The sequence below is a fragment of the Bombus huntii genome, chromosome 1, assembly GCF_024542735.1.
Source record: "Bombus huntii isolate Logan2020A chromosome 1, iyBomHunt1.1, whole genome shotgun sequence".
NCBI classification, from domain to species: Eukaryota; Metazoa; Arthropoda; class Insecta; order Hymenoptera; family Apidae; genus Bombus; species Bombus huntii.
Genome location: NC_066238.1, coordinates 41,300 through 68,600, shown reverse-complemented (window position 1 = coordinate 68,600; position 27,301 = coordinate 41,300). Strand labels below are relative to the sequence as shown.

Here is a 27,301-nt window from a genome sequence, read left to right as displayed (position 1 = left end):
CAAGAAAAATAATATTCTTTTCGTTTCCAATCATTTTCTCTTATTCAAATAAACTACACAGATAATTATCTCAAAATAACATCAATTTACACAAGATAATATGTTATTTAGATAAACATTTTTCAAATATTTTATATAGGCAATCACCAACCCTGATACGTACGTACATATGTATGTCGGAGAAGAATCAGGAACAGGGTTGTGGGCGTTTGATAGACCTCCTTTGGAGTTGGCCATCGTTGTGTTATAACGAAGATACGGTCTGATACTACGAGTGTGAACCCTACCGATTCGACAATCAACAGCGGTGGTTGGGCACTTGCGATGTTAGTGACGTTGGTCTTAGGTTCGATAACGAATCCACGGTCAACGGGAGGATAGATATACTTGCTCTAACTCAAACGTGTACTACTCACTCATCGTAAGGCGCTACTCCCCTCGTCGTTGAGATCTCAAGAAAGAATGAATTTTCGTCCCAATGACGCTACCGAGGCCAAACTATGGTGGGGTGTCTAAGTACACGAGATCCTCGGATTGACGTCGCTGTCGACTGGTCAATTTGGGACAAAGCCTGCCTGTCCGTTTGCAAAAATCTTAATTGCCGAAAAAACCCAGGTTTTATAGCGGGTCCTCGGGCTAACTGGACCTATGCTGTGTACGTGCCTCAACATCAGGTATTCATTATCCGAAGGAACCGTTGGCATGTTTTACTGTCAGGTACCTCTATGGGTATTTCCTTTAATGAGGGTCATAACACCACTCCGCACCTTTGTTAGACGGAGCGCCCGTCCCGTTGACCGCGGCTACGTTCGGCGACTGATGGTCGCCTTGAGCCCAAGTTTATTATCACAAATCGCAAACAAGTACAATTAGGCAGAATGACGGCAAATTGTTTAATTACAACTGTAAACTTTAATTACGATTTTACGGATTTTCCCGAAGTTCCAGGGGAAGGCTCCGGTGTCCTTTCATCTCCGACATGTATATTGAGAAAATCTACATTTTCTGAGTAGCGATAGGGCTTATTGAAAAGCAATTGTAGCGAGTCTTTTGACAAATATTTCTTTGTATGTAACGAAGAAATAAAGGTTCGAATAAATATCGGATTTTTTATATAACACGTGTCAAATTAAAGATTCGTATGAAGGTTAATTATATTTATTTAAAATACTTTGATTAAATATCTTATATTATAATATTTATTTGATTCGATTTTTGGTACGGTACATGTTCAATCTTATATTTAATTTTATTTAACCAAAAATAATAAATACCGCAGAAACTGAATTATCTCTTTATGATATATTAATCCTATATGTAGTAATCCTGGAACTTTTATATTTCAATCTCGCTCTCATTTTAGCAAATATCGAAAATACTCAGAACAATAGTAAACGCGCCGTGGTACGTTAGGAACGAGGACATTCGGAAAGACCTGGGAATACCAACGGTCAAGGAGAAGATTAACAAAAGTGCAAGAAGGCACGGAGAAAGAATAGCAACGCACCCAAACCGGCTGGCAGCGGAAACGGTCGACACATCAAGCATAAAAAGAAGATTAAAAAGAAAACACCCAACAGATCTCACAAAGGACATAACCTAACAAACACGTATTATCTGAGATAATTAAAGAAATAAATCAATCAAATTCGAAGGTGGTATCCCACTGGGGGTAGCCATCCACATGTTATAATACTATATCACTAAGCTATAATATTTTACCAAATGTCCTACTGGACAAATTGTAAAAAGGTAAATAAATAAAAAAAAAAAAGAAAATTTTAGCAAATGTAAAATTGAAACGAGAAACGCGCAAGGATTCTTTTTATAATAACATTACGTTCAAACTCCAAATATCTTTAGCGTCAGAAAAGTACTATTGGATTGGAAATGACCAAAAGGGAGCAGCAGAATTAAAATCACTTCTTTTATCACTCCTGACTATTATATATAAGGTTCTTCACTTTAACCAGCAGAATATATGCATAACCTTCCCTATAAATAACTATTCATAAATAGATAGGCCAAAACTAAAAATCTTTATTGGATACTAAATTCGCTAATTCTAAGAATCTTTATCAGATTTCAGTCCGGAATATCTACATTGCATCTATAGGTCATCTTTTCGAAGCAAAATTCTTTTTCCTTTTTCATCTTTTTTCCTTTTTCATCCTTTTTCCTGTCTTTACAAGATCCGTTGGCTCTTCGTGCGAGAGTCAACATAAAACCACTCAGATGTCTAATCACAAAGCAACACAATGTATTTCTTGCCTTCCTTTTTCCCCTTTCTACCGGTGCGTGTGCGTCAAACGTGAACGGCGCGACACTCATAAACAGTAAGCATTGAATATGCATGTTGCGGCACGTGGACAAATACCTATTACCCTTGACTTTCACCAGTGTATCTTCTCTGGCGGAATCAGAGGCGACTGCACTCGCCACTTGTCGTAGCATGTGTGTACATATCTCCTGAATCTGATGCACCTGTAGATCGGCCGTTTGTCGTTTCATTATTTTAGTCGTTTGCTCGTAACGAAAGATAATTGTGAAACGGTGCGGCAAGCCGATCTCATCCGAGCTCGGTCGAAGGTTACCGAGCGTCGTGGCTACATAAATACAGCGAGTGACGGTTAGCGACCATTCGAAGAGCGACCGAGGTTAAAGTAATTTCAGTCCAGTGCAGCCGTTCAGCTAGTTTTCACTGTGAAACGTACATTCGAATTATAAAAAGTGATACGCAGCGCGTCAATCACGCGACCGAGAAAACGTTTTCTCTTGATAAAACCGATTGAAGAGGAACGCGTATCGGAAGAGATTCGTTTCGAGTTTGAAAGTAAGCCCAAAGAGAAATCAAACATGTACACCAACCCGTTTAACCGCAAACACAGTACTATACGACAGATGTTGGACAAGTTACTCGATCCGACGAAAAGATCCATCAGAAGATCGGAAAGTGTGTCGAGTTCCGACAGTGGCAGTTCCAAGGGTAGCAATAGTTCCCTGACCAGATGCACGCACAACCACAGGGGGGTTTTACACTGGGGCAGGAAGTGAACCACCGAGGAAGATAACCAGTGAAATGCTGTGATTCTCTTCTTTCTCTCCGTTTTTGCTTTTTTGTTTCATCCTCTTTGCGTGTCCTCGCGGGAAAGCAAGCCGATAAGAGAAGTCATTAACAGTGCAAGAGATTTCGATCGAGTTTGCTAGCAGTATCAGCAAAGTATGCCGTGAAAAATACCATTGCACGGCATAAAAGGCCGACTTGCTACGACCCCATCGCCGCGGAGGTGACGCGTTTTGAACCAACGCGGGAAGTTGCGACGCGACTTGGTGAAAATACGAAGCCATATATCCACCAGCGAGACCAGGTGTTATTACACCGCGTCGCGCCGCGCCGCGCCTAGCCGCGCCGTCGCGTCGTCAAGATCGATCGTGGCTATTTGCTCGGATCGATGATCAAAGGATATCGTACGAGTCACGGCTACTCGAATGTACGGTAAATATCACAACTGCGATATAAACGTCATTTTTGTTTAGAAGAAATCTAAATGATATTCACTGCGATCAAAATATATGGAGTTGATCACTGAATATTGTCAAATCCATTCAAATGTTACCGAATATCGTATCGAAATACATATAACAACCATATATCGAACTGTAAATTCAGCTTGGATATACATATTACGCACGCATACAAGCGCCATATTTATTGCATATCACATTATTTATTTTGTAGACGAAATTTAATTATACATATACACGTCTATAGCATTGTTAAGACCACCATGTGCCATAATCGTTATAATTTGCAAACGCTTTTCAGTTGGCTCTTAGTTTTATGTTACTAGTCAAAAGTCAGTATTAGTCGCTGAATCTGTACATGAAAAATATGTACATGTTACATGAATCTGTAAATCGACGATAGTATGTTACTTCTAATTTATTTGCTTCGCATGATATTCGAACCAAATAAAAGATATTTATTGAAAAATTAGTTGTTTCGTCCTTCCTCAACTCTTTTCTCATTCTTTTGCATTAGATAACATCCCTCTCATTCTTCTACATTTTAATATAAAATTTTTCACACGATATATGTACTCACATTATAGTCAATAATTGTATGTTAAGCCGTTGAAGAAATATTTTCCATCTATAAATTTAATATTTTACCCATTACTATATTACAAGTTAAACTATTTAAGAAAGCATTTTCTTTTCTTCATACTTTCGCAAATTACATACTATTCGAAACGTATGAAGACCATAGGAAAAATCATGATAACTACATACATATTTGTTAATTTCTTGATTGTAATGTCACTTTGTATCTATACAAAGAAATATTGAAATATATCTCAATATAGAATAGATAAAAATAGGAAGAATCTTTTAAGTCCAATCGAAAGAATTTTTAAATAGAAATTTTTTAAATAAACGACATTTTAATATCTTCTTTTTCGTATTCTGGTAACAAAATTACTTGACAACGTATTGAAATTTCAAAACTGCTACCCTATAACATAGAAAAGATGGAAAATGTAACTATGTATCCCCATCTCCTCCTCTATCCCCATATACACTGTATCCATGTATCTGAACGTTTTGATTGACTTGCAATAGCAGTAAGTAAATTTTACCAAATTCGGTAAGTATGCAAATCAAAGAGGAATTAATAACAAAGAGTTATACTATCTTTTTATGAAATTACCAGGAACTTTAATACTGAATTATATATTAAAAAATATATCAATATATCAATATATATATTATATATTACTATTATTATATAGGTATTTATATAGAAAATTATGGATAAATTAACTTTTATAAGGTAATATCCAATAATAAAATTGGTATGTATGTATCTATGTATTTTGTAGTCATCAAACTTTATAGCATAGATCTACACTCTGTTACTTAACAAACTCTTTATTTTGAAATCCTTTAATTTTCGACACGGAAGACAGATTAAAAGGGCCCCCTATACTTCTGTTTTCACTGTTATGAGTGGAAAGACGTAAGGCAACAATTTGGTATATATTCCTTTTCCCTGTCTTTCATACGATAAATTTTACACAATAAAAGTTGAAATAGCCACTACTAAACTAATAGTTTCTTTTCTATAAAAAAAATCTCGCGCTGTATCGATTAATGTATTAAAAGATACATGATTCCTTTTAAAAGAGCAAAGTTTATCCTCACATAATTCACGCCCACATACAGAATAACTAACATCACAATATGCCTGCCATCAATTCATTCAACTTCTATCTGAAACATTTTTCGCTGCGGGTAATAATAGTAACGTAAACCGATATCTCAATATCAGGTGAGATACTTGGTATGTACGCGCGCGCGTGCGTCTACGTTATATTGTATATGTACATATAAATTGCTTAAATGTAATAGTCAAAACTGAAGTCACTTATTATTAATAAAAATCTTATGGTCAGATACATCTTTCGATCATATTGAATTACACCGTTGATTGTAAATTTCCAAGGAAAATTTAGTTGAATGTAACAAATATGCTCGATTAAATGATTTTATGTGAAGAGGCGTATACGTTGAGTCAATTAAACAGCTATAGTTATAAGTTAGTGCTCTGGAAACGTACGCAATAATAGTAATAATAATAATTCAATGCTGAAATATTTACATATTACGTTATTGGCTTAATTGGAATTCAAACCGTTGCAGACGATTGAGAGACGTTAGTGAGGTCAATAAGATTTATTGTCAATAGTTACCTACAAGTGTGCTTTTGCAACAGCAAGCAATTTTTATTCAAATGATAATTAGATAATTGTCAACTGCAGTGTTGTAAATTCTTTTGTTGTTTTTATCATGGATTATCATGGATTACAGTTGCTTACATCAGTCTTGCTACATAAAATATTATTTCGAAGTAAAATATTATCTTTCTCGAGTTTGTAAATATGCGTGTATGGTAGAATAAATATCACTGTGTTTCTCTTTAATTTAAATGTGATATGTGAATGGGATTTGATAATATAATGTTGAAAATAGCGATTCTGTTATGGTATACAGGTTGCAATTATTTCTGTGGTCACCTATACCTAATCACCAATACATCTTTTAATAAATCTTAATAAACATTTGTCCTCCAGACCTCCAAACAGACCTCCTTCCCTATCGTTAATCATTTTGTCAATGAAGATAATACAAGATAATGAGAAAGGAAGAATTTATGCAATTACACGTTTTTATAGGCTTAATTAGAGAAATGAATTTTAAACAGAAATTCACTACTAATCGTAAGTATTACAGTATAACAGTAAATTCATTTATACACATATTTTTGCACATTATGTACATTTTGGTAACTTTGAATTTTCTACAAATACATAAACATTTCCAATCTAACTATAAGGTAGCTATTAAATTAAAAATTTTAATTTCGTTGTATTAAATTTTGATTCGGAATAAATTCATGGTACATTGGCAGAAAATACAGCGAAATATGTAATCTAAAATTCTTATTACATTTATGCATGCATAATACATATTCATACGTAGCAGTCTCCATATATTATACCACCTACCGTTGGACATAGAGATAGAAATCATTTTTATATGAACAGAAAATTCTGCTTAAATATTAGAAAAATTGTATCGGTCCTACCTAAGAATGTGTTACGAAATATTGAAGAACAAAATTTCATGGTACGTACGAAGGAGATTTTTTGATAAAACATGGTATTGATCCAACACACGTGTGTAAAGGTTCACTTTCCCGGCACATTATAGCGTGTACGAAGGCAGTTCGATCAATCTTGCTACGAGAACGTTCTGGATATCTTTTAATCGGACATTATAATCACGACTTATTAAGTTTAAATACATATCGCAATTTCCACTAGAAGAAAAAGGAAGAGAAAGAAATACTTTTGTACAAGATATTTAGATTGCGAGTGTCTATTGGAAACATTTCTGGGAAATTCCAATTACGCAAAAATGTATAAAATTATAATTATCGAAATATAGAAATTTCGAGATATTTAGATTACAAGAATGCTCGAGTACGGAACGGTCGACTTTAAGAAAATAGTATCATAGGCTGTATAATTATCTCATGTTAAATAACGCTATTTAAAATGTAGCGATTTCGTTTGGGACTTGTATAAATATCCGTGTATTGTAAAATGGGAGCGCAACGTAATTTCAAGAAAATAAAACTAAATCGCTTATCGTTTAAAAATGACCATGGATCATCTCATACTAGACTTTGATACATCTGTCGCTATATCATACTTTAATACTGCTGTAATATTAATTCTTCTTCTACATGTATAAATAGGTCTTGTTTAAGTTTTTGCAGATATCTCGGAAACCAAGACGGATTGAACGACGATAACATGCATAGGGAAAAGTTGTCCAGAATGATGACCTTCACAATATATTTCAAGATCATCAAAATCGGTGAGGTGCAGCTGATTCCGAATAATTGACGAATAAACTTACCACGTATTTAGTGAAAGGAGGTACGTTCAATCGAAGGTTAGTGATTTTTTAATTTCATGGACTTTGCCTTAAGGGGAATAACAGGTAATAATTGTAAAAACAAGATTGATGATTCTTTTCCCATACTGTTCAACAATATTTCAGAAAATTACTTTTACTCATATGTAGCTCTAAGTTTACATATTATATCCTATTATAAGTATTATAGGATGATCGAATTTTGATTTGAAATTGATGAATTATTATTTTCGCATGGGAAAGTATCTTTTATCTGGAACTACTTTACAAACGTAGCTAAAAATTGAATAATTGCACAAAAAATAGCAATCTGTTTCAGTTATCTGTACGATTCTCTCTCTCTCTCTCTCTCTCTCTCTCTCTTCAATATGTTCACAGATAACCCTTTTATAACACGAAAATTTAGTTGAAAATATCATGTTGTATCAAAGGAATGTTGTGCCTTTAAAATACTGTTGTACGGGAAGAGAAGGTGAAGTTGTAGAAAATCTACTTCCTCTCAGATTTCGTTAGATGTATCAATCAATATCAATGTCCAGGATGTATGAAAAATAAATGTGACGATTATCAAAGCGAGATTGTACACTGTCTCTGGCTCGGTAGAGATTTGTTCCAAAAAGTTGCAGCAAATTATGTATTGGCATGCTGGTCGGCTTTTGAGGCCATCCTGGCCAAAATCGACACACATCGCATTCGTCACACTGCCACATTTGTTTGGCACCGCCAACCAAGAATGGCAACCAAGGTGGCATTGCCGCCTGGCAAATGCCGACGCAATGAGGACGCAGCTTAACGGAGATGTCAACTTCGTACTAGTGCGTATACGATTATTATCGTGTATGGCGCACAAAAATATTTTAATTTTAAGTAATTAACGCATATCGCGCACATACACTAATAACATACTATATAGTTACTATGTAGTTATATGTACTCTACTATGTAGTAACATATAGAAAACTTTTGTGTATCAGATCTCGTAGATCTACAATCCTTTTCTGGCATTATAAATAAACTAGAAGATTTTGTAAATTTGGTGTAATTTTGTTCCATGTTTTTTATATGTTACAGTAATTCGATATCAAAGAATATTGTTCAAGTTAACGTTTTTGTCATAACCATAACATTTAAAATTTATTTTCAGTACGGTTAATTACATTATTCATTGTTGTGATTCAACATCGTTCCATTTTGTAAAATTACAGTGATTTTTCGTTCCGTCTATTTCTTAAACTTTCCTTTATCTGTCATTGTAAATGAAGGTAAAAAATATAACTTGTATAAATATAAATTATCTCATAATTTCACTCTTTAGCTGTCCAAATGGATTATCCGTTTGTATTATAGTTAATTAGTTTAGGTAATAATCAGGGTGCTAAGGTATCATGCTCTTCATCTTTTTCACTTTGCACGTCTATTTACGAATATCTGCGTGCATGTAAACGTGAAAATTGACACGGTGGATTTTTCATTGAGATACGTATCAGTAATTATCACAAGAGAAAACGTCGCTGTCAGTGTTACTCCGTTTGTTATCTGGGTATGGTCTCATCCTGGCGTCCTGTCATTCGAAAATATCTCGAATTTACATTCGTGAAAATGTACGGCGCTCTCTCGTTCGGACACAAAAGCCTTTCAAATATTTCTGGCAGCCCATGCTCGGTTTTATTCCCGACTGGTTCCAGCATATTGTTCCACAGTAAATTCGCCCCTAAAACCAAACGGCGAACAAATGTCACTTGCTGCGCGTTATTAAAACACTGGAATATACGTAATCGTAGAACAATTGCACGCGTTATGAAATGAAGCTGTTATTGAATTAAATTTCTGTCAAGTCCTCGATTGATTTTTATTAAAATGTTTATGACGATTCAAATGTATCATTGTATATTTTTGTATAGTTTACAAATAATGTAATATAATACAACATAATATCATGCAAAAATGAAAAAATGCTATCGAATACCTTGATAATGTTAAAAGAAGATATTCAAGTGTCGATTTAATCAGTCGGAGCATGATTCTGAACAATCTTTTGCTATATGGTACATGTAACTGATGGGAACGCCGTTCGGCTCTGGTTTCCCAGAGGCATTTACATACAAACAACTGTCATTACCGCTACAGTGAATCTAGAATTGTGGTGTGGCCGAATACGATGACTTAACTCTAACTCGAAATCTATGTAAGCAGACTAACTAAACAGGATATTCCACGGATGCTTTGGATGGAAGCGCATCTGCACGGAAATATTTTCCCAAAATCGATAAGAGCACTACCAATAAGAACCTAAACTAAACTGATACAAGAATATAATATGTATTATAGATATAAGAAAAATAACAGTTATTACAACCGTTGTTATATCCACAACAATTATAATATTCTTTCGGTTCTCATGACTGTTTCATGAACCAAGACCGATTCCGATTTCATAATTGTTTTTAAACCCGTGTAAAACATTTAAACGTAAAAAATGCAAAGGAAAGCTTGCTATATAAGCTTAAAAAATTTATGTTAACGATAAGTCTCTATCGCTGCCATATATACATATATATAAAAAGATTGATGCTATATATAGAATAAAAGGAATATTTCTTGCCAAACATTTCTACTTTATATTAGAGATATCGAATTTTTCGTAAATTAATTTTTTTACGTTTATTACGTAAACTTTTAATAATTGTTTACATATTACTAATAGTTATACAAAGAAAGTTGTATCGGAGCATTCCCCCCCCTACAACCATTTACTTTATATCATTTATTGCGTTTAAATTAACAATCTTTTTATGTACATTATCCGATTTACAATTAATTGCGTGGATGAGATTGTTGCAAAATCATGACCAACTTCATGTTACGTATACATGTACAGCAAGCGAGAAACAGACACCAGATGCGCTGCCTCGTTGTCAGACCATCCATGACTTCTGATTAACTTATCTTATAAAAAGACTAACTAGTACTTGACTTTGGTATGGTCGTTGTTAACCGATTTGTACTTTCGTTTAGGATGAATGACGTAGAGTGCAGAGAAAACACAATCGCCGTGTAGGCTTCCAAGATGTAATTTATTCAATTACTTTTTCGGCATAAAATTGAGATACAGATAGCTGAACGTTTAATGGTTACAATGTACGAGCGTTTATTGCCACTACCATACATAAACCATAATTAAATTCATTTATGATATTGAATTTTTGCAAATCTTTAATCAAACATTTGTAAATGAAAATAAATTCCAGTTATAAACAATACAAAACCTATACCAAGAGGCGTTTATTCACTTAGCATATATACTAGATTTTATGATAGAATAGAATTAAATATTTATAGAATTTATTATAGATATAGAAGAGAGACATAATAAGTATATTTTGTTGATTGTCCGATTTTAATAGATTGTAATAAGAATGAAATCATAAAAAAAGTTTCAAATAATTGTGAATCAATGATTATTATGATATATATTTTTGATGAATAATCCTTAGGTCCAAGTTTCCCTTTCTTATGAAATAAACAACAATCAGAAACTTTTGAGCGATATTGTAACGTATTTACGAAGTAGGACATTACTTTGGAAATCTCGTTATCTGACACTATATTACAAAACTAGATTATGGCCGGAAACTTTGAACAACTTACCGTGAGTCTATTAAAATAGAAATTTTATTTCATTATAAATGTTCGTAGTTGTATTATTTGTTATTTATGTTCCTACCTAATGCATGTCCCTTTTGACTGAAGTGAAAGCAATCGTACGTCACCAGACTAGGGTCAATCGGTGGTGCTCCCTTTGGGTTTGCGTTCGGAGCATTAAATAATTTAATGAACGGTTGCAATACCACCGTAAAATTCGGAGACGTGTCGTATCTAAAATAAAAAAAAGTTGGGCATTATTCGAATTGTTTCCAATAAATATTTATCTGAGATAATTATCCGAATAAATTCGTAAACTCGAATATTCTATCAGTCGTATAATTTAATTATTCGTTATTCGATGAAAATTATTCTTTTTATTTATTCGAGTAATTCATTATCATTTGTTTACTATATATGTTCATTCGAATACTTTATTCAAACATTAATTCTAAAATTATTTGAATAATATTACAAATAATTGTCTTCGCTAAATTTTATACTGGAGTCTTTATACAAATACATTCGATTATGCGTATTACGGATAAAGTTCGTAAAGTACGTGTATACAAACAAAGTCGATTTTGCCCGGGCAATGTCAGCATTTTACGCCACATTGCTACGCTGTCGCTGTATTACCTCTACATTGCCGTTGCGCTGTCCAGCAAAATCCGATGAAATAGTTGAATAGCGAACATGGCCCGCTGTAATCTGAATAAAATTGCCATTGGCCACCATTAGGTGGACAATGTCGGTAGCTACTATTTCTTTGCGAAGTTTGCTAGATTTGAAATGGGCTTGAAATGGGCTTTGTGCTTAATGATAAATCCACGTGGGCAGCACAGCGCCAAGTTGTTTCTGTTTTATTAAACGTAAACGCCTTACTACCGCGGTTTATTATATTGGAAAAATGTTAATTTGTGTTTTCATTTCAAGATACTGTTCTCATTTTCGAATGCAAGCTTGATATCTCGTAGGGAGATTGAGTTTATCACTTTCCGGATTTTATGTTTATCTTGCTTTAATTCAATGAATGTATCGTTAATACTTTCTACTAGTTCTTGCCGCAAATTGACTCTCGTACGATGCACAATCGCTTTCACTGTTCCTCACAGATCTAAAAGTCTAACAGTGATTTAAGATCTAGCGAACTCGCGGGCCAAACAATCTCTCCTCCCGGACCAATCCATCTTGCATTTTTCTTTTTTTTATTATTATTTATTTATTTACATTTTACAATTTGTCCAGTAGGACATTTGGTAAAATATTATAGCTTAGTGATATAGCAATATAGCATGTGGATGGCTACCCCCAGTGGGATACCATCTTCGAACCATCTTTCATGATAAGGTAAATGAATAATATTTCAAATATTCTTAAACAAAGTTTCATATGCTAACGCAAGTTTTCTATTAATTCTATAATTATAAGCAGTTATAAGAAATATTTACTGATTGCTCAATTACAAGCGTACCTTCCTGAATATATTAAAGCTTCGACGGCTTGCTGATAAAGATGCGACATTTTCGAAGTCGCAATGTCCGGTCGATTACCTCTGTGCATGCAAGCACAGTAAAGTGGATGTAATATATGGCACATGGTACTTTGTGGTAACCTAATAGAAACTGTAACATCTATAAGTTAAAGTATTTTAATTAGTGAAATATTTAAAACGACATCTATACGAGATATGTACATACATGTTAGCGACATCGCATTTTCTTAATGATATTACGGCAGGTAACCCGCCGCTATTTATGACTGGGCCTGAGTAAGGATCTTGGCAGAATGAATCTTGAGTGAATGTTCAGAAAGTGGATAACTGGCTGCTCGATGTCGCCGAGCAATCAAGTGTCGATATGAATATGACTATTTAGAGGATGCATGTGGTGAGTTTGCGGATGGCAAGCGATCCGACGTCGCATTGCCAAAGAATAGAGATTTTGTCTAGAGGAGATTTTGTCCGCATGACATTTATCCAGTATAAAAAGATCTAACATATATATACCTGGTGGCTTACGGAAGTATTTGAATATTTACTGCAGAAATCTTTATACGTACATCATGTGTGTTATATAAAACATATTAAAATTTTAATGATACCGTGATGAAATACGAGAAGTTACGAGATATTTGTTATATGTATGTATGTACTTGATAAATAATTAGTATACAATATGAACAGCCATCTTCAATATACACCAAGCCAAGCTATGTTGTGCTACGTTAAGCTAACGTTAAGTGACCATTTGAGATTTGTCTACGCAAGTCATACGCTGACTGTTTATAGTCCACTTTAGAATAAGGGTAAGGTAAAATGTAATCATGAATCCACAAAGAACAAATAAGCGCGCTGATTATTGCTTATTGACCGATGACTATCAATGTTTACAGTCCCTGTACAAAAACTTACCGTTTGCCCGCTCGATCTTTAAGCGTTCGAGTATTTTTATGGCCCTGTTAGGCATACCTTTCCAATTTTGCTTATTCTCTTAGTTACAGTTTACAATTTTCTCGCAAAAAAAAAAAAAAAAAAGAAAACGTCCGGTGATTTGATTTATCGTGTTGGAAATAATAGTATATAGCTATTTTCCTAGTGGTCCGTTCAGTTTACGAGCAAGTAGCTGTTGATAGTATACACATGTCTGATTAACGATTACCAGTGCATATTTAGATGGTTCAGGTTCTTTGTGTGCAGTCTTCTTAAAATAGATGTATTGCATAATCCAACTGCTAGATTGCATGGGTGGCTTTCTTTTACTCGCTGTTTTTATTTCTCGGCGGAGCATGTGGCAATGCAAGATTGAAATGATTTCGATTTTCGAGAATTTTCGACAAGTTAGTCGTCTACCTGAATACATATCCAAGTATTTTACCATGTTCGCTTGTGATATAATTTTATCGTTTAGCAATATAGCAGGAGTTGATTGTTTCTTCAATGCAAATGTGATGTGTTTGGATTTATTTGTTTTCTTTGATTTTAATATTACACTTCTTAAACGAAATTTGAAGTATGCGTAATGTTTATTGTAAAATATTCTTTCGTTTTCATTTTTAGCTATTTATAGCAATATCATCCGCAAAAGTTGATAAAGATGTATCTGCTGACGTTGGTTACATACCTGCTGTGTGAAGATTGTACAGCACATATTTACATATGTACAAGCTATGAAAGCAAGAAGTAGGGAACAGCAAGAGGTGACATCTTGATAACGAAACCACTTCTAGATAGACATATAATTTAAATGTCCATACGGCAAACTTCGATAATGATCGGTAACTTGCAACAAAATCCCGCTTAGCTGAACGTATAGCCACAACCAATTTAATAAAGGGACAAGGTATCGTCGAGTAGCATCAAAGGTATCGCTTGGAGTGTCGCCTCTTGCTGTGTCTTATTGCTTATTCCTTGCTGTAATCGTACCGTGTTGTGTCTCGTATCGGAACAAATAATATACATATACATAAATCCACCTTCAACCGTGTATAAACGTTTCGATGAAACTCATCTTTCCTTCATTAATGTTTCACTTGTACAAATATTATCCGATTCACTTCACACGTTCTATTATGCACTAAGTCATAAAATTAAAGAATCACTGAATTTTGATCAAAAAAATTGTCGATGTGTATTTGAACTGATGTAACTTTATGAAAACAAAGAGATCGTACAGTTTATTTCATTTTCAAGGCTAAATGGTGAAGTCTGCACTCTCACATTCTTGAACTTCACTTTTTTGAAGATTGTTGCAAAACAGCATGGGAAATTCAAGTCGCTTTTTCCCTTTCCAAATTTTACGAATTCAAGCGACTCTACGTGGTTTGAACAATTCTTTTTTAGCAATTCGTTTTAAGGACACACGAGACACAAGATCGACCGTGCAACGTGCAACTTCTTCGTGGTATACCCTGGGATGTTCTAATGTTAGCGGCACACTTTTCGTTTAAAGTGCTATAAATCGTTTAAAAAAGATTGTACAGTAATTTATTAGAGGTTGTTGTAGAGATCGTTGCATCGAGAGGGACTTCTCTTCACAAGGTCACCCTAAAACGCTGCTATTTCATGACGAAGGCGCTCATAAGTTCAAGCAATTGTACGTATTATAAAAGCTCTATTTCTATCATTTTTTTTTTATAATATAGGATTTAAAAATTTCCTTATACTTTAGACTATTATTATAAACGTAGAACTAGAACTATGGAATATTTATTTCAAATTATAATTTTGAATTAAATTAATGTGATTTTATGACATTCCCTATTTATATATTCACCATTTTTATAGTTGTGTTGTATCCTGATCCTTGCAATAAATTAGCCGAGTTTTTTTCTTTAATTTTTTAAATTTTAAGTTGCACCTGTTTTAGGTTGCAATATTAGACGAGGATTCCATTTGAAACGTTCAAACCATTCTTTTTCAGAATTATCGTAAACATTACCTATGACTGGCACAAGATTGACTAATGTACGAGGTAGAACAATTTTCAAGAAGTCCAACGTCCTTCGCAGATGAAGAGCGTAGCGAAGAGGCGAAAATTGTACACGATTGAAACATTCCGCGGAGCAAATATCGTTTGCGCCGAAGAAGATTGTAATCAGCTATAACACAGAAATATTCAAACTTGTTATTTTAAAAGCAAACGTATCAAGTAAAGTTTATTTCGTTCTGCATACATATATTTCCTACTTATCACTGTAGTAAACACCGCAAAATATCTGATATACTTCGTCTATTCAAGGTTATGTGTTAACCTTTTAAGAATGCGATTGATTCATGCAAGTTGTCAAGTATAGCACTATAAATTTCGCATCTTAAATGTAGTAATAGCTCACCCAATTGATTAATATTTATTTTCTATAAAATGTTGAAAGTATGTACGTATGTCTTTTTTCTTTTTTTTTTCTTTTTTAGTTGACACCAGAAACGCAAAAATAATTAATTTTTAAATCGTTCATTTGGAATTTTTCGTCATGTTTCATTAAATTATTAAGAGGTAAAGCTTTGGGTTAGGTTCTTTTATTACTGCCTGTCACGTGAATATTATGTAATATTTCACATACCTTCCATTGCTTCTTTATGTTTATTCTTCGATCCCTTTTGATCCTCTGAACAAGAATCCGAGCTTGTTGTAGCGCATCTTCCGTAGCAGCGACAGGAAAGGCTACATTTAGTTTCGCCTTCGTTGAGATAAATTCACCTGTGCCCGTTGAATATCCTATTAAATTGGGATTGAACACCTAATACAATAATACAGAACAATTATATGCAATGATACAGTACATAGTAATTGTCGATTTTGTAAGGAATTTTTGCAAATAGCAGTTTCTCGACACATTAGTCGACCCGCCACGATATCGACAATGAGAAGAGGGTCGCGGCGCAAAGGGTGCGGTGTTGCGCCAGAGCCTGGAATTATTAGTATTTGGAATACTTTGGAATAATCCAGAATCCAGAAAATTCCCGAAGATTCGTAAATCGTTCACGTATAAATAGGGCGCGATCAACCGTCGGGCAACGCCATGCACCGCAATGTGCCGACGATCGGTACATACGTTAGATATTTAATTTCTAATATAAATTCTAACCATGTGTTAATGATATTTATTAATGCTACCATACTATTCATTGAAATTACGATAAAACTACAGTGTAGTAAGGATACAGAGAATCGTAGATATTTTTATTAAATTCATACGCACTAAAAAGAAAATTTTTCTTGAAAAGTGAGTTTATAAAAGCAGCCAAAGATCGAAACATAAATATATTCCTAAAGTATTCGAAACAATATCTATACCAATAATTATATCAGAGTTTCATTATCTTTAAATCAGAATAAATGTTTACTGTACAATAATAACAATGCGTGAGCATGCATCGTGAAAAACATGCGTACATTGCGTTTCCCTTCAATTTGCTAAATTGGATTCAAGGAGAACGTAAATTTAATGCGTTTAATACCTTTAGCAAATTAGGAACGGTTAAGAATCGTCTCCAATCACCTTGACCACCCACACACCAGCTAACTCCACGTGCTTCTATAAATGTTCCTACTGCAAACTCTTCTAGAGCTCCGCTTCCTGCGACCAACGAATCGCCCAGTCCACCGACTACATCTATATCACCAGGTCGTAAACGATGCACACTGTCAGGGGGTGATAATGATCTAAGGTAAAAGAATAGGGAATAAGAAGGATAATTGAAAATTATTGCTACCATTGTTACGCATAACGATTACTATACATACTATGTACTATGTGCATTTGTAAGTCGCAACAAAATATCTTGTATACTTAAATATTATAGTCTTGTCTCGAAATAAGTAACACGCTCGTCATTGACCAACTGTTTATTACGAGTCAGGCAGGCAAGAGAGAAAGAAAAACGAAGTCTCCAGAGTGTCGAGATAGCGGCAAATCATAAAGTGATCGGCCGGGCAGTCTTCTATTTTAAACGACGTTTCTGTTTACTCGATCGTAAAAATTTGTGGTCCCTCGCTTTTACGGACCTCTTACTCGTTCTCGGATATCTCACTTTCTCTCGGCGACTTTAAATAAAGAAGAGGAAACAGATAGTTGCTTATTTCGAGTCAGGAACTAGTTGTTTACTTCGGGGCAAAAACTATGTACCGATATTATTTAAATAATGATAAACCAGACTGATACCTAAGCTGTTGAGGATTAAGAAAATATTTCTGTATTACTAACTCATTAGAGTTCATTTATCGCAATATTATTTGATGTATTTTACTAAAGATTTATCGAAATTTATCTACTAAAAATTATTTTTTACTAACCAAACAAATTTTCGTAGTAAATTTTTCAAAGTTTCGGCCTTTTGTTTTGAAAATTATAGGAGGTAAGTAGATTGTTAAATAAATAAGTAAATAAATGAAGGTAAAAATCTAAATATTTCAAAATAGGAACTATATTTAAAGATTGTTGTAATTTAAATAAAATACAAACTCGTATATCATTGATTTCCATTGATTAATTAATTCTTGAAATTACTTACTATTACAATACTTGATACGATAGTAAGTAACGAAACTGAAGAAATATACTAGTAAACTTTAATTGCTTTTATAGACTTTTGCTTTTAATATTTTCTGTTTCTCTTCTTTCTATCTCTTCTTTCGTTTCAATTAATGAAGTATATTACACATACATATGTACGTGGTTATACATTATACATACATATAAATAAGCGATCCATAATAATTGTAATAGCACTGATGCGATAAGATGCTACATTAACATTATATTATATTATAGTATATAGTGCGTTATGCTGTACGTGATCTTAATTAAAAAGGTGTTGATCGAACATACCTCCCAAATTGTACATTACACGGAAATGGCACATGATCAGGAACACGAGGTTGACTTCTTATGCCACCATATATCACAGGATACACAATTCCATTTTTGTCGACATCATCCTAAGAAGATAATCTTTTTTATATTTAATTATTTATTCTATGTCCAGAACATCTATCTGCACTTTTCTTTATTATTTGAATGTAATTACTTTTAATAAAATGCGTCTATACTTATGCATTACACATACACGTATGTATAATATACATTCGTTACACAGCATATTCGGTAACAGGTGTCAGGAAATTTAAGGAGTGATTCTTGCAGTCGAAATAAGACGAATGTCAAGAATAAAAAAAAATTACATTCTCGGCTTTGTCTTTGTAGGTATTAATAATTAAACATTAGCCGAAATATCTTGAGCGTGCGAGCAAACCTCCTTACACGAACTGCCCATATTGTATCGTTCGATTTGACAATCCCTATGCACCCTGTTGCTTAAGCTGTCTTACTTTCGTTCGTCGGATAGAAGGTCTGCTCGCGTGCAGGGGTATTTTGGCCTGTTTCTTTTTGGCTATATTCCCTGACACCTGTCACCGAACACCTATTTATACATATAAATATATGTCGGAGAAGAGTCAGGAACAGGGTTGTGGGCGTTTGATAGACCTCCTTTGGAGTTGGCCATCGTTGTGTTATAACGAAGATACGGTCTGATACTACGAGTGTGAACCCTACCGATTCGACAATCAACAGCGGTGGTTGGGCACTTGCGATGTTAGTGACGTTGGTCTTAGGTTCGATGACAAATCCACGGTCAACGGGATGAAAGATATACTTGCTCTGACTCAAACGTGTACTACTCACTCATCGTAAGGCGCTACTCCCTTCGCCGATGAGATCTCAAGAAAGAATGAATCTTCGTCCCAACGACGCCACCGAGGCAAACTATGGTGGGGTGTCTAAGTACACGAGATCCTCGGATTGACGTCGCTGTCGATTGGTCAATTTGGGACAAAGCCTGCCTGTCCGTTTGCAAAAATCTTAATTGCCGAAAAAACCCAGGTTTTATAGCGGGTCCTCGGGCTAACTGGACCTATGCTGTGTACGTGCCTCAACATCAGGTATTCATTATCCGAAGGAACCGTTGGCATGTTTTACTGTCAGGTACCTCTATGGGTATTTCCTTTAATGAGGGTCATAACACCACTCCGCACCTTTGTTAGACGGAGCGCCCGTCCCGTTGACCGCGGCTACGTTCGGCGACTGATGGTCGCCTTGAGCCCAAGTTTATTATCACAAATCGCAAACAAGTACAATTAGGCAGAATGACGGCAAATTGTTTAATTACAACTGTAAACTTTAATTACGATTTTACGGATTTTCCCGAAGTTCCCGGGGAAGGCTCCGGTGTTCTTTCATCTCCGACATATATATAACATTTTTCTCTATTAAATTTATAAGTTTTCTTTCGCTATAAAATTTTATATAATTAATCGCAATTAATTACAATTCATTATTAGACCTGGGCACAGCCAGAAATTCATATGGTTTAATGATCGATTCAACATGTGAATTTGCTTGTGTCTAGTAGTAGTTGTGAATTAAATTATAATTAATTAAATAAAGTTAGAGTTAGTTACTCGTTATATATTACGTATACATATTATGTTACATATTAGGTTTCCCTATAACGATAACGCGAGAGATACGTATAGCAGTATAACGGAAAATAACATGCATCTTATTTTATTTTTAAAGAATAAAAGCGAAAACCTCCTCGAATTACTTTACCCTTTATAATCTATAAAACGAATTGAAAACCGACCGAGAATATAACAGATAGATTCTATAGAATGAATAGAAAACGAATAGAAAATAATGAACAACCAAGGAAAGATAATGACTTTGTTGCTAGTGATAAAAGTGACTATTTGGAGATTACAAACGAGAAACATAATAAATCATATTTCTTATTTTTTGACAGGAGAAACAACTGTTCTCAAGGGTTCGATATATTCGATATGTACTTGGTTTGGCAGTTTCATCCTCTTTAAAATATTGCTTGTTTTAATAATTATATCTTGAACGTTCATAAAACTTGGTCAAGTCATCATAGTTATTGTTAGAAAACTTACATCCTTGGACCTGACAAGTTTGTTTTCGTTTCCACCTACGTCGTATTCAAATACTCCCGTTTAATTTTAAAGACACATTTTAAAATGCAAAAATAAAAGAAATCTGTACTTATCACGTTTCCTTCGTGTGATTTTCATTCCATATCATTTCAAATATGTAATTACCTAAATGTTTCTGATTTAAATTAACAACTTCTCGAATGACTCTACCGTATACGTATACCGATAAATTTACTTCCAACGAGCATCATATAGAAGATAGAAAATTTGCAGTTAATAGCAAAGAAGAAATTTACGTGCGCGCGTTTGTCACACTACTACTTACGATTAGCGAATTTTTTATTATATTCTCGTTCTTATTCTAGCTCGAGTTCTTCAACGAGGCATAAAAGTTCCGATGCGTACCATTTTGCGAGCATTTGCGGTATCATGTTCGATGTAAACATGGCACCATCAGTTTCGATAGAATTTCATCCTATACCAACCGTCATTTTAGTGGCAACGAGTTTAGCACATATAAAATACAATGCACGTCGCGGCGGTTGCTTTCCTTCATTTGCATTCTATCGCATCGTGGCTTAAATACAGGTCGCAAATAATTTACGGACGCCCGTGCCCGTGCATGAAAATGGACTGACTGAACATGAGACCGAACAAACACGGGGAATCCGGTCTAGTTTGTTCTTTCAAAGAAAAGTACTGGCCTTTCACTAAATTACTCGGCATGCAAAGCACTCTTTCGTTTCTTTGGTTGTCTAGTCGTTCTTCCGGTTTAACGTAACATGTACATAGGTTGCACTGTCGCGTTAACATGCAACATTCTGGCGCGGAAACAATGAAACCGATCAAAATTCAGCAGTAACATGGTTGATAGTCAAGTTGATATCATTCAGTTGAATCAACCGATATATTGTAGAATAAATAATACTTTTTGTATTAACCGAACATTGATCGATCAATGGATTAGACGAATGAACGTGACACGAATCTATGGAGCGAGTGGACTTATTGTTAGTATAGTAGCTGCTGAACGTGGTTGCGAGGAGAAAAATAGTTTGCGGAAGTAAATAATTGTAATTAATTGTAATTTTGGTTTGTGAAAGTAAATATTGTATTGCACAAAAGATTGTATTGGTTCAATCTAATTATCATCTATATTTATTTCATTATACTGCTACAATTCGAAATCTATTTCAACTTTCCAAGTATCTACAATCTACAATATTTGAATAAACAAAAAAAAAAAAAAAAAGAAAGAAAGAAAAAAGAAAAAATGCATGTGTATATTTTTTAAAATTATGTGCAGTCTGTAAATTTCTGCACTTTTATGCATTTATTGGAAATTTGGAGGCTATTTAGAAGCGTATAAATGTACCGAATGCATGTAATATCCAAAAATATGTTCTTATCGGAAATATGACCACCATCTATGGCATTAGGCATTCGAAGTCCAATCATTGCATATTGCTATCTAAATATTATTCGATCGACGCCTTTCAGTCAGTTCCCAGTGCCAATTAATTCTTTTACATAACACAGTAACAAATTTGATAATGAAATAAACAAGTTGTACGAGTCAATTTTATAAATTACCAGCTGATTGTTCTATTCGATATCAAGTCCAAAAATTGAGCAATTAAAATTTATAACCTATAACTTGTCATTCGTTATTAATATACCATTATCATGAACAGCTGATAAAGCGCAAGAGGACCGGGATATCCCATTATTTATAAAGTGAGAGCGTAATTGATGTTTATTAATTACAAAAAGAACCTCGTAAAGGCACGATATTTCTACAATTTTGTAATTAAAATTAATTTAAAAAATTAATTTTGTAGGAGGAGGATTATTCAAGTGTTTTAGTGGGCCTTAGCGAAAGGACTTACCCTTCCTGATTGAAGCATGTTTCGCAACAGGTCCACGAAAGAACCCGCGACTGCTGGCAATAGTATTAAGATCAACGGCGGATACTTGGTTTCGATTCTCATGATGCAGCGCACGAGAATCAAAGGATTTGCTAAAAATTTCGTGCTATTTTTTCAATGCTTTCCTTTTGAGGTTTCAAGGTTTATAGTAGCTCGAGAGATTTATTTCAACGAATGAAACTTTCTCTTCTTTCTTTGTATCGATGTCGTTACCGTTGCCGAAACCTTGAACTCGAGCTTCCTTCAAGCATGTCCTGGTTATTTCACGTGACATACGATCTTCGAAGAAAACTGCAAATTGCATTATTATATGCTGGAATTTTATATACAACAGACGAGGGAAAGTATTTCAACGAAATGAAATTTTACAAGTTACAAGCCATCTGATTATCCTTCTGGACAAAAAAAAGCAAAGTAAAATAAAATTGATACTTATAATCTATAATTTGTAGTTTATCGATTCACTAACATTATTAGTTAATAAATTATCGTGCAAGAGTCAAACTAAGATCAAAGTACTTAAACTATCAAACTGAAAATTAATCAAATTATGCAAACCTTTCATGCTTGTTAACTTTTCTTTTGTTAAACTTTGCAAATAACAAACAATCTACAGAAAATTTCGTATCCTATAAATTGTTTATTAATCGAATTTGCGAGTTGATTAAACGGAGCTAATAACAGTTTGGCATGCGTGACGCGTAAAACTTTCTATTATTCCTGAACTATTCCTAAACGAACAATCGTGAAATTCTATGAATCGCGCTGACCCTCGAATAATGGAATAGAACAGCAAACATTCAAACGATATTACATAACGTATATAAAGATATAACGAGAATTATAAAAGACGACGTTTTTTGCCAACATTTAACATGCTTTACGATACCGTACGAGTACGAAGTGTTTTGTTTTTATGGATGAATATATAGAACTTGGTCATTTTACACATTCGCTGTCGCATCTTAAAGTATACTTAGTTACTAAAACCTTATTGGTAATTTGGTGAAAAACTATTAATTTCTATATCAAATACTGAAGTAGCTGCTATAGTAAACTAACTATAAATGCTTTCTTAAACTGCTACCACTTGTACAAGCTTAAAGTCAAGTACTTTTTCAAATTACTGTATCAAATTATAAATTCAGTCGAAAATTCTTTCGACAACCTGATCTCTCTGGAATTTTGTCGGATAATTTTTTAACAAGAATGGATAAGATAATCCGTTGTTTCCATATGGCACGATATGTCACGAAGCGATACAACCAGTCGCCTTAACCGAAGGAAAAAATTGTTTATATGTTTGGAAATATTAACTTTTTCCATCCATCTTTGTTAGAATCTTTTGGCATCATTCGGTGAGTGCTATCTAATCTAAAAGTTACAAATCTTTATTCTGTCACCTTGTACCGTTGTATCAGCAATAATTGCTCGAAATGTTTTTTCGCATAAATGAACGGGACGAATATGATATAAAAATTCGATATGTCCATGATTTATCACATATTCTTAAAGTAATATTGTTGCACAGTGATGTTATTGTGAAAAAAGTGTACAATAGTTATAAATAGTGTCTAAAATGGGCATTAATATTTGTAATATTTTGATGAATGCACACTCAAACACGACATTAGTAGACATTCGAGACAGAATAATTAAACGATTACTAGATTCTGAGTTCCTGATTATTAATTTCATAAAACATTATGCTCTGTCCTAATGAAAGATTAAAAAGGTATTTACATGGAGAAACTACAAAGTTCATATTTAAAAAGGAAATGACAAAAACGATACATTTGTGTAGGTCCATGGTAAATTCCAATTTTCTTGCTTATCATAATTGTTTCATAATGCATTAGCATATTATCTAATGCAGTTTATAAGATATACTTTAATATTTTCTATGTTTAATATGTTTCCTTTTTAGTTTTCTTTTAGTTTTTGCATACACGTTACTTCTTAACAATAGAAATTCTCAATTTCAGATTTATTCGATTCAATTATATACATACATACGTACGTACGTATATGTATGATATTCATAATATGTGTATAAAAGATCATGTTTTTCATTTAAAGAAAAAACTAATATGTATATACAACGTAAGCAATAATACTTTAAAGCCGGAAGTAAGATTTACTTGTAAGAGATATGAATTTAAAGATAAATATCGTTTTTATAAAACAATTTCGTATCATTTGTTGAATTATTATGAGAAAAGAATTTATGTATGTACTAAATTTAAGATTGTAAAGCCATTACTGTCGATAAATGTTATTTTTAGTATATACATTACTTTATAGGAAAAGTTAAAATAGGACAAACCGTGCAAATCTCGTTTAAAGGATAAGAAAACATTCCACATCCGCACCTAAATTAGCGTACATAAATTCTACAAACGGTGACTTACACATCAATGAAAAATGTAACTTCTCCGTGTATCAATATCTTGCACTCGTTTCAACCAAAACTAGGCCCGGCGATGCTTCATTTTAATTTACACCCGAGCTTTCAAGAGAAATTCATTCGTGATTCCTTAAGCTTCTTTACACTGTTTTCACATCCATGTTCTTTTAATTATAATACTATACTATACTATACTACAATAATAATAATAATAATAATAATAATAATAATAATATATAATACCATCGACTTTAACGCAATGATTGATCATTTTCACTTCTTCTTCACTAAATTTTAATCGCGCACTTTCTCACTGTTTTTAATTTTCTTTATACGAACTATAATGTTGCCTGCATTAAAAAACTGCAAAGAAAATATCACAAAAATATAGAGGGAAAAAATAATCTTCGTTATTTCCACTACAAGCAAGAGATCGTATACGACATGAACGAAGTCAATGGAAGAAACGTACATATGTACTACGTATATCCGTTGTCGGTAACCCCTCTACTTTTCAACTAAGCGAAACACCTGCGTTCTTTTGTATTCTTACGCGGTAGTAATCGTACGTGAGTACGAGAGCTATGTAACCATTTATCGCGTATCCTCGTATCGTATCGACAACGCGTATCAATTTGACGGGCAAAAATGCATACCCGTTTTTGACGTACGTATTCTCCCGATTCGTGTCACCATTGCGTATCAATTTACTATTAATTTATAACTTTTTAAACTATCAATTTATAACTTTTAAACTATTAATTTATAACATTTAAACCATTCATTTATAACATTTAAATTATTAATTTACAACATTTAAACTATTAATTCTCAACATTTAAACTTCTAATTTGTAATATTTGAGCCATTAATTTACATTTAAACTAACCATTTACAATATTTAAACTGTTAATTTACAACATTTACACTATAAATTTACAACATTTAAACTATTAATTTGTAGCAATTTACTATTAATTTGTAACATTTAAACTATTAATTTTCAACATTTAAAGTAATAATTTGTAACAATTCACCATTAATTTATAACTTTTGAACCATTACTTTAAAACATTTGAGACATTAATTTATAACTTTTAAAAACCACTTCTTATGGTATCAGCAAACCTTTTCTGTTTGATCGACCGTCGGCAGCTCGCTAAGTGTATACCAACAAATGTATGTCGGAGATGAAAGGAAAGCCGAAACCTTTCCTTGGAAATTTTGGGAATATCCTCTAGTACTCTAGCCTAGATTTTATCATAGCTGTAATTGTTCGAGATTTGTGATAGCGAGATTGGGTTCGAGGTGACAATTGGTCGCCGAAAGTAGCCACGGTCACGGGATGGACGTTTTGCCTAACGGAGGTCTGGAGTGGTTGTATGGGTTTTCCGAGCAATTTGGTTGTGGCGGCATGCGGCTTCAGGAGCGGGCCTAGCCACGTGTGATGTTGCCTCGGAGGTGCCGATACAATGGGACATACATTGTATTAATAATCAAACTCCAGGCAGAAACTGCCTAGCAACGGCGTTTGGAACCTTCTCGATGCTTCCAGATGGGTATAGAAAACAAATGCAATCGTACAGCGAGCAAAATCTCCACGAGGCTGACATTCGTGCGATTGCCTTGGAGAGTGACACATCGAGCATTTTCAACAATCGTGTTTTGTGTCTAAGATTAGTTTACGCTTAGTAAAGAGTTATCTCGTTGACCGTGGATTCGTTTGAACCCAAAAACATTGTTAATAGTGTTCATTAAACTTATTATTCGTACAATTTATTATTCACTAACTTAACTTTGTTAAGCTTTCTGATAGTCTTGTATATGCGTGTAAATATAATCTCGGCTTTGTGAAACAATGGCTAATTCACGTGAAGAGTTGTTACGCGCCCAAAATTCCAATTATAACCCGACATATATACGGAACACATGACACGCGCGCGAGCTCATTTCCGTTTCAACTACGGTACCGTGAAGATCAAGAGAAATGAATTTTTATGAATTATATTACCAGTTTGTAACATTTGCGCTATTAGTTTATAACACTTAAACTATTAATTTACAAAATTTAAACTATTAATTTGTAACAATTTAGTATTAATTTGTGAATTAACGCCCGAATTCACGGTTTGCTTCGTGGGGCGGGGCTGGGTCACTTTAGATTGTTCGACATGACCCGCAATTTTTCAACTTTGACCTCAATTTATAGCAAAATCGCCAAAGCTATATGATTCTTGTTGGTTTCAATGAATTTCGTGGACTTCAATTAATACATTGATATACAATAGTTTGTCAATATCAGTTTGCATATATCTGTCGGATTAGCACTGGGAGTAGGGTTGTGGGCGTCAAATGAATCTTCA

General features: G+C 33.8%; 1 protein-coding gene and 1 long non-coding RNA gene across 4 annotated transcripts; one reads left to right on the top strand and one right to left on the bottom strand.

Moving 5' to 3' along the window:
- The first annotated feature begins 1,932 nt into the window (after positions 1–1,932).
- On the top strand, positions 1,933–8,538 carry LOC126870638 (uncharacterized). Of its 2 annotated transcripts, none has more exons than XR_007691382.1 (2): positions 1,933–6,281; positions 7,337–8,538. It is a non-coding gene; the product is annotated as an uncharacterized LOC126870638 (long non-coding RNA). The 2 variants fall into 2 exon arrangements; XR_007691383.1 differs by having other exon boundaries at positions 7,325–8,538.
- Positions 8,393–25,494, bottom strand: LOC126870628 (phospholipase B1, membrane-associated-like). 2 transcript variants are annotated; one of them, XM_050628525.1, is made up of 10 exons: positions 25,182–25,391; positions 24,943–25,083; positions 22,493–22,822; positions 18,478–18,587; positions 17,108–17,312; positions 16,210–16,386; positions 15,588–15,747; positions 12,623–12,782; positions 11,231–11,382; positions 8,393–9,217 (listed from the first exon to the last, which is right to left on the bottom strand). In XM_050628525.1, exons 3-10 carry the CDS (start codon positions 22,592–22,594, stop codon positions 9,039–9,041), a joined length of 1,245 nt encoding a protein of 414 aa, XP_050484482.1. In that variant the 5' UTR covers positions 22,595–22,822; positions 24,943–25,083; positions 25,182–25,391; the 3' UTR covers positions 8,393–9,038. The 2 variants fall into 2 exon arrangements, with proteins under 2 accessions (XP_050484482.1, XP_050484494.1); XM_050628537.1 differs by lacking the exon at positions 8,393–9,217 and adding an exon at positions 10,958–11,161 and having other exon boundaries at positions 25,182–25,494.
- Positions 25,495–27,301: the final 1,807 nt, after the last annotated feature.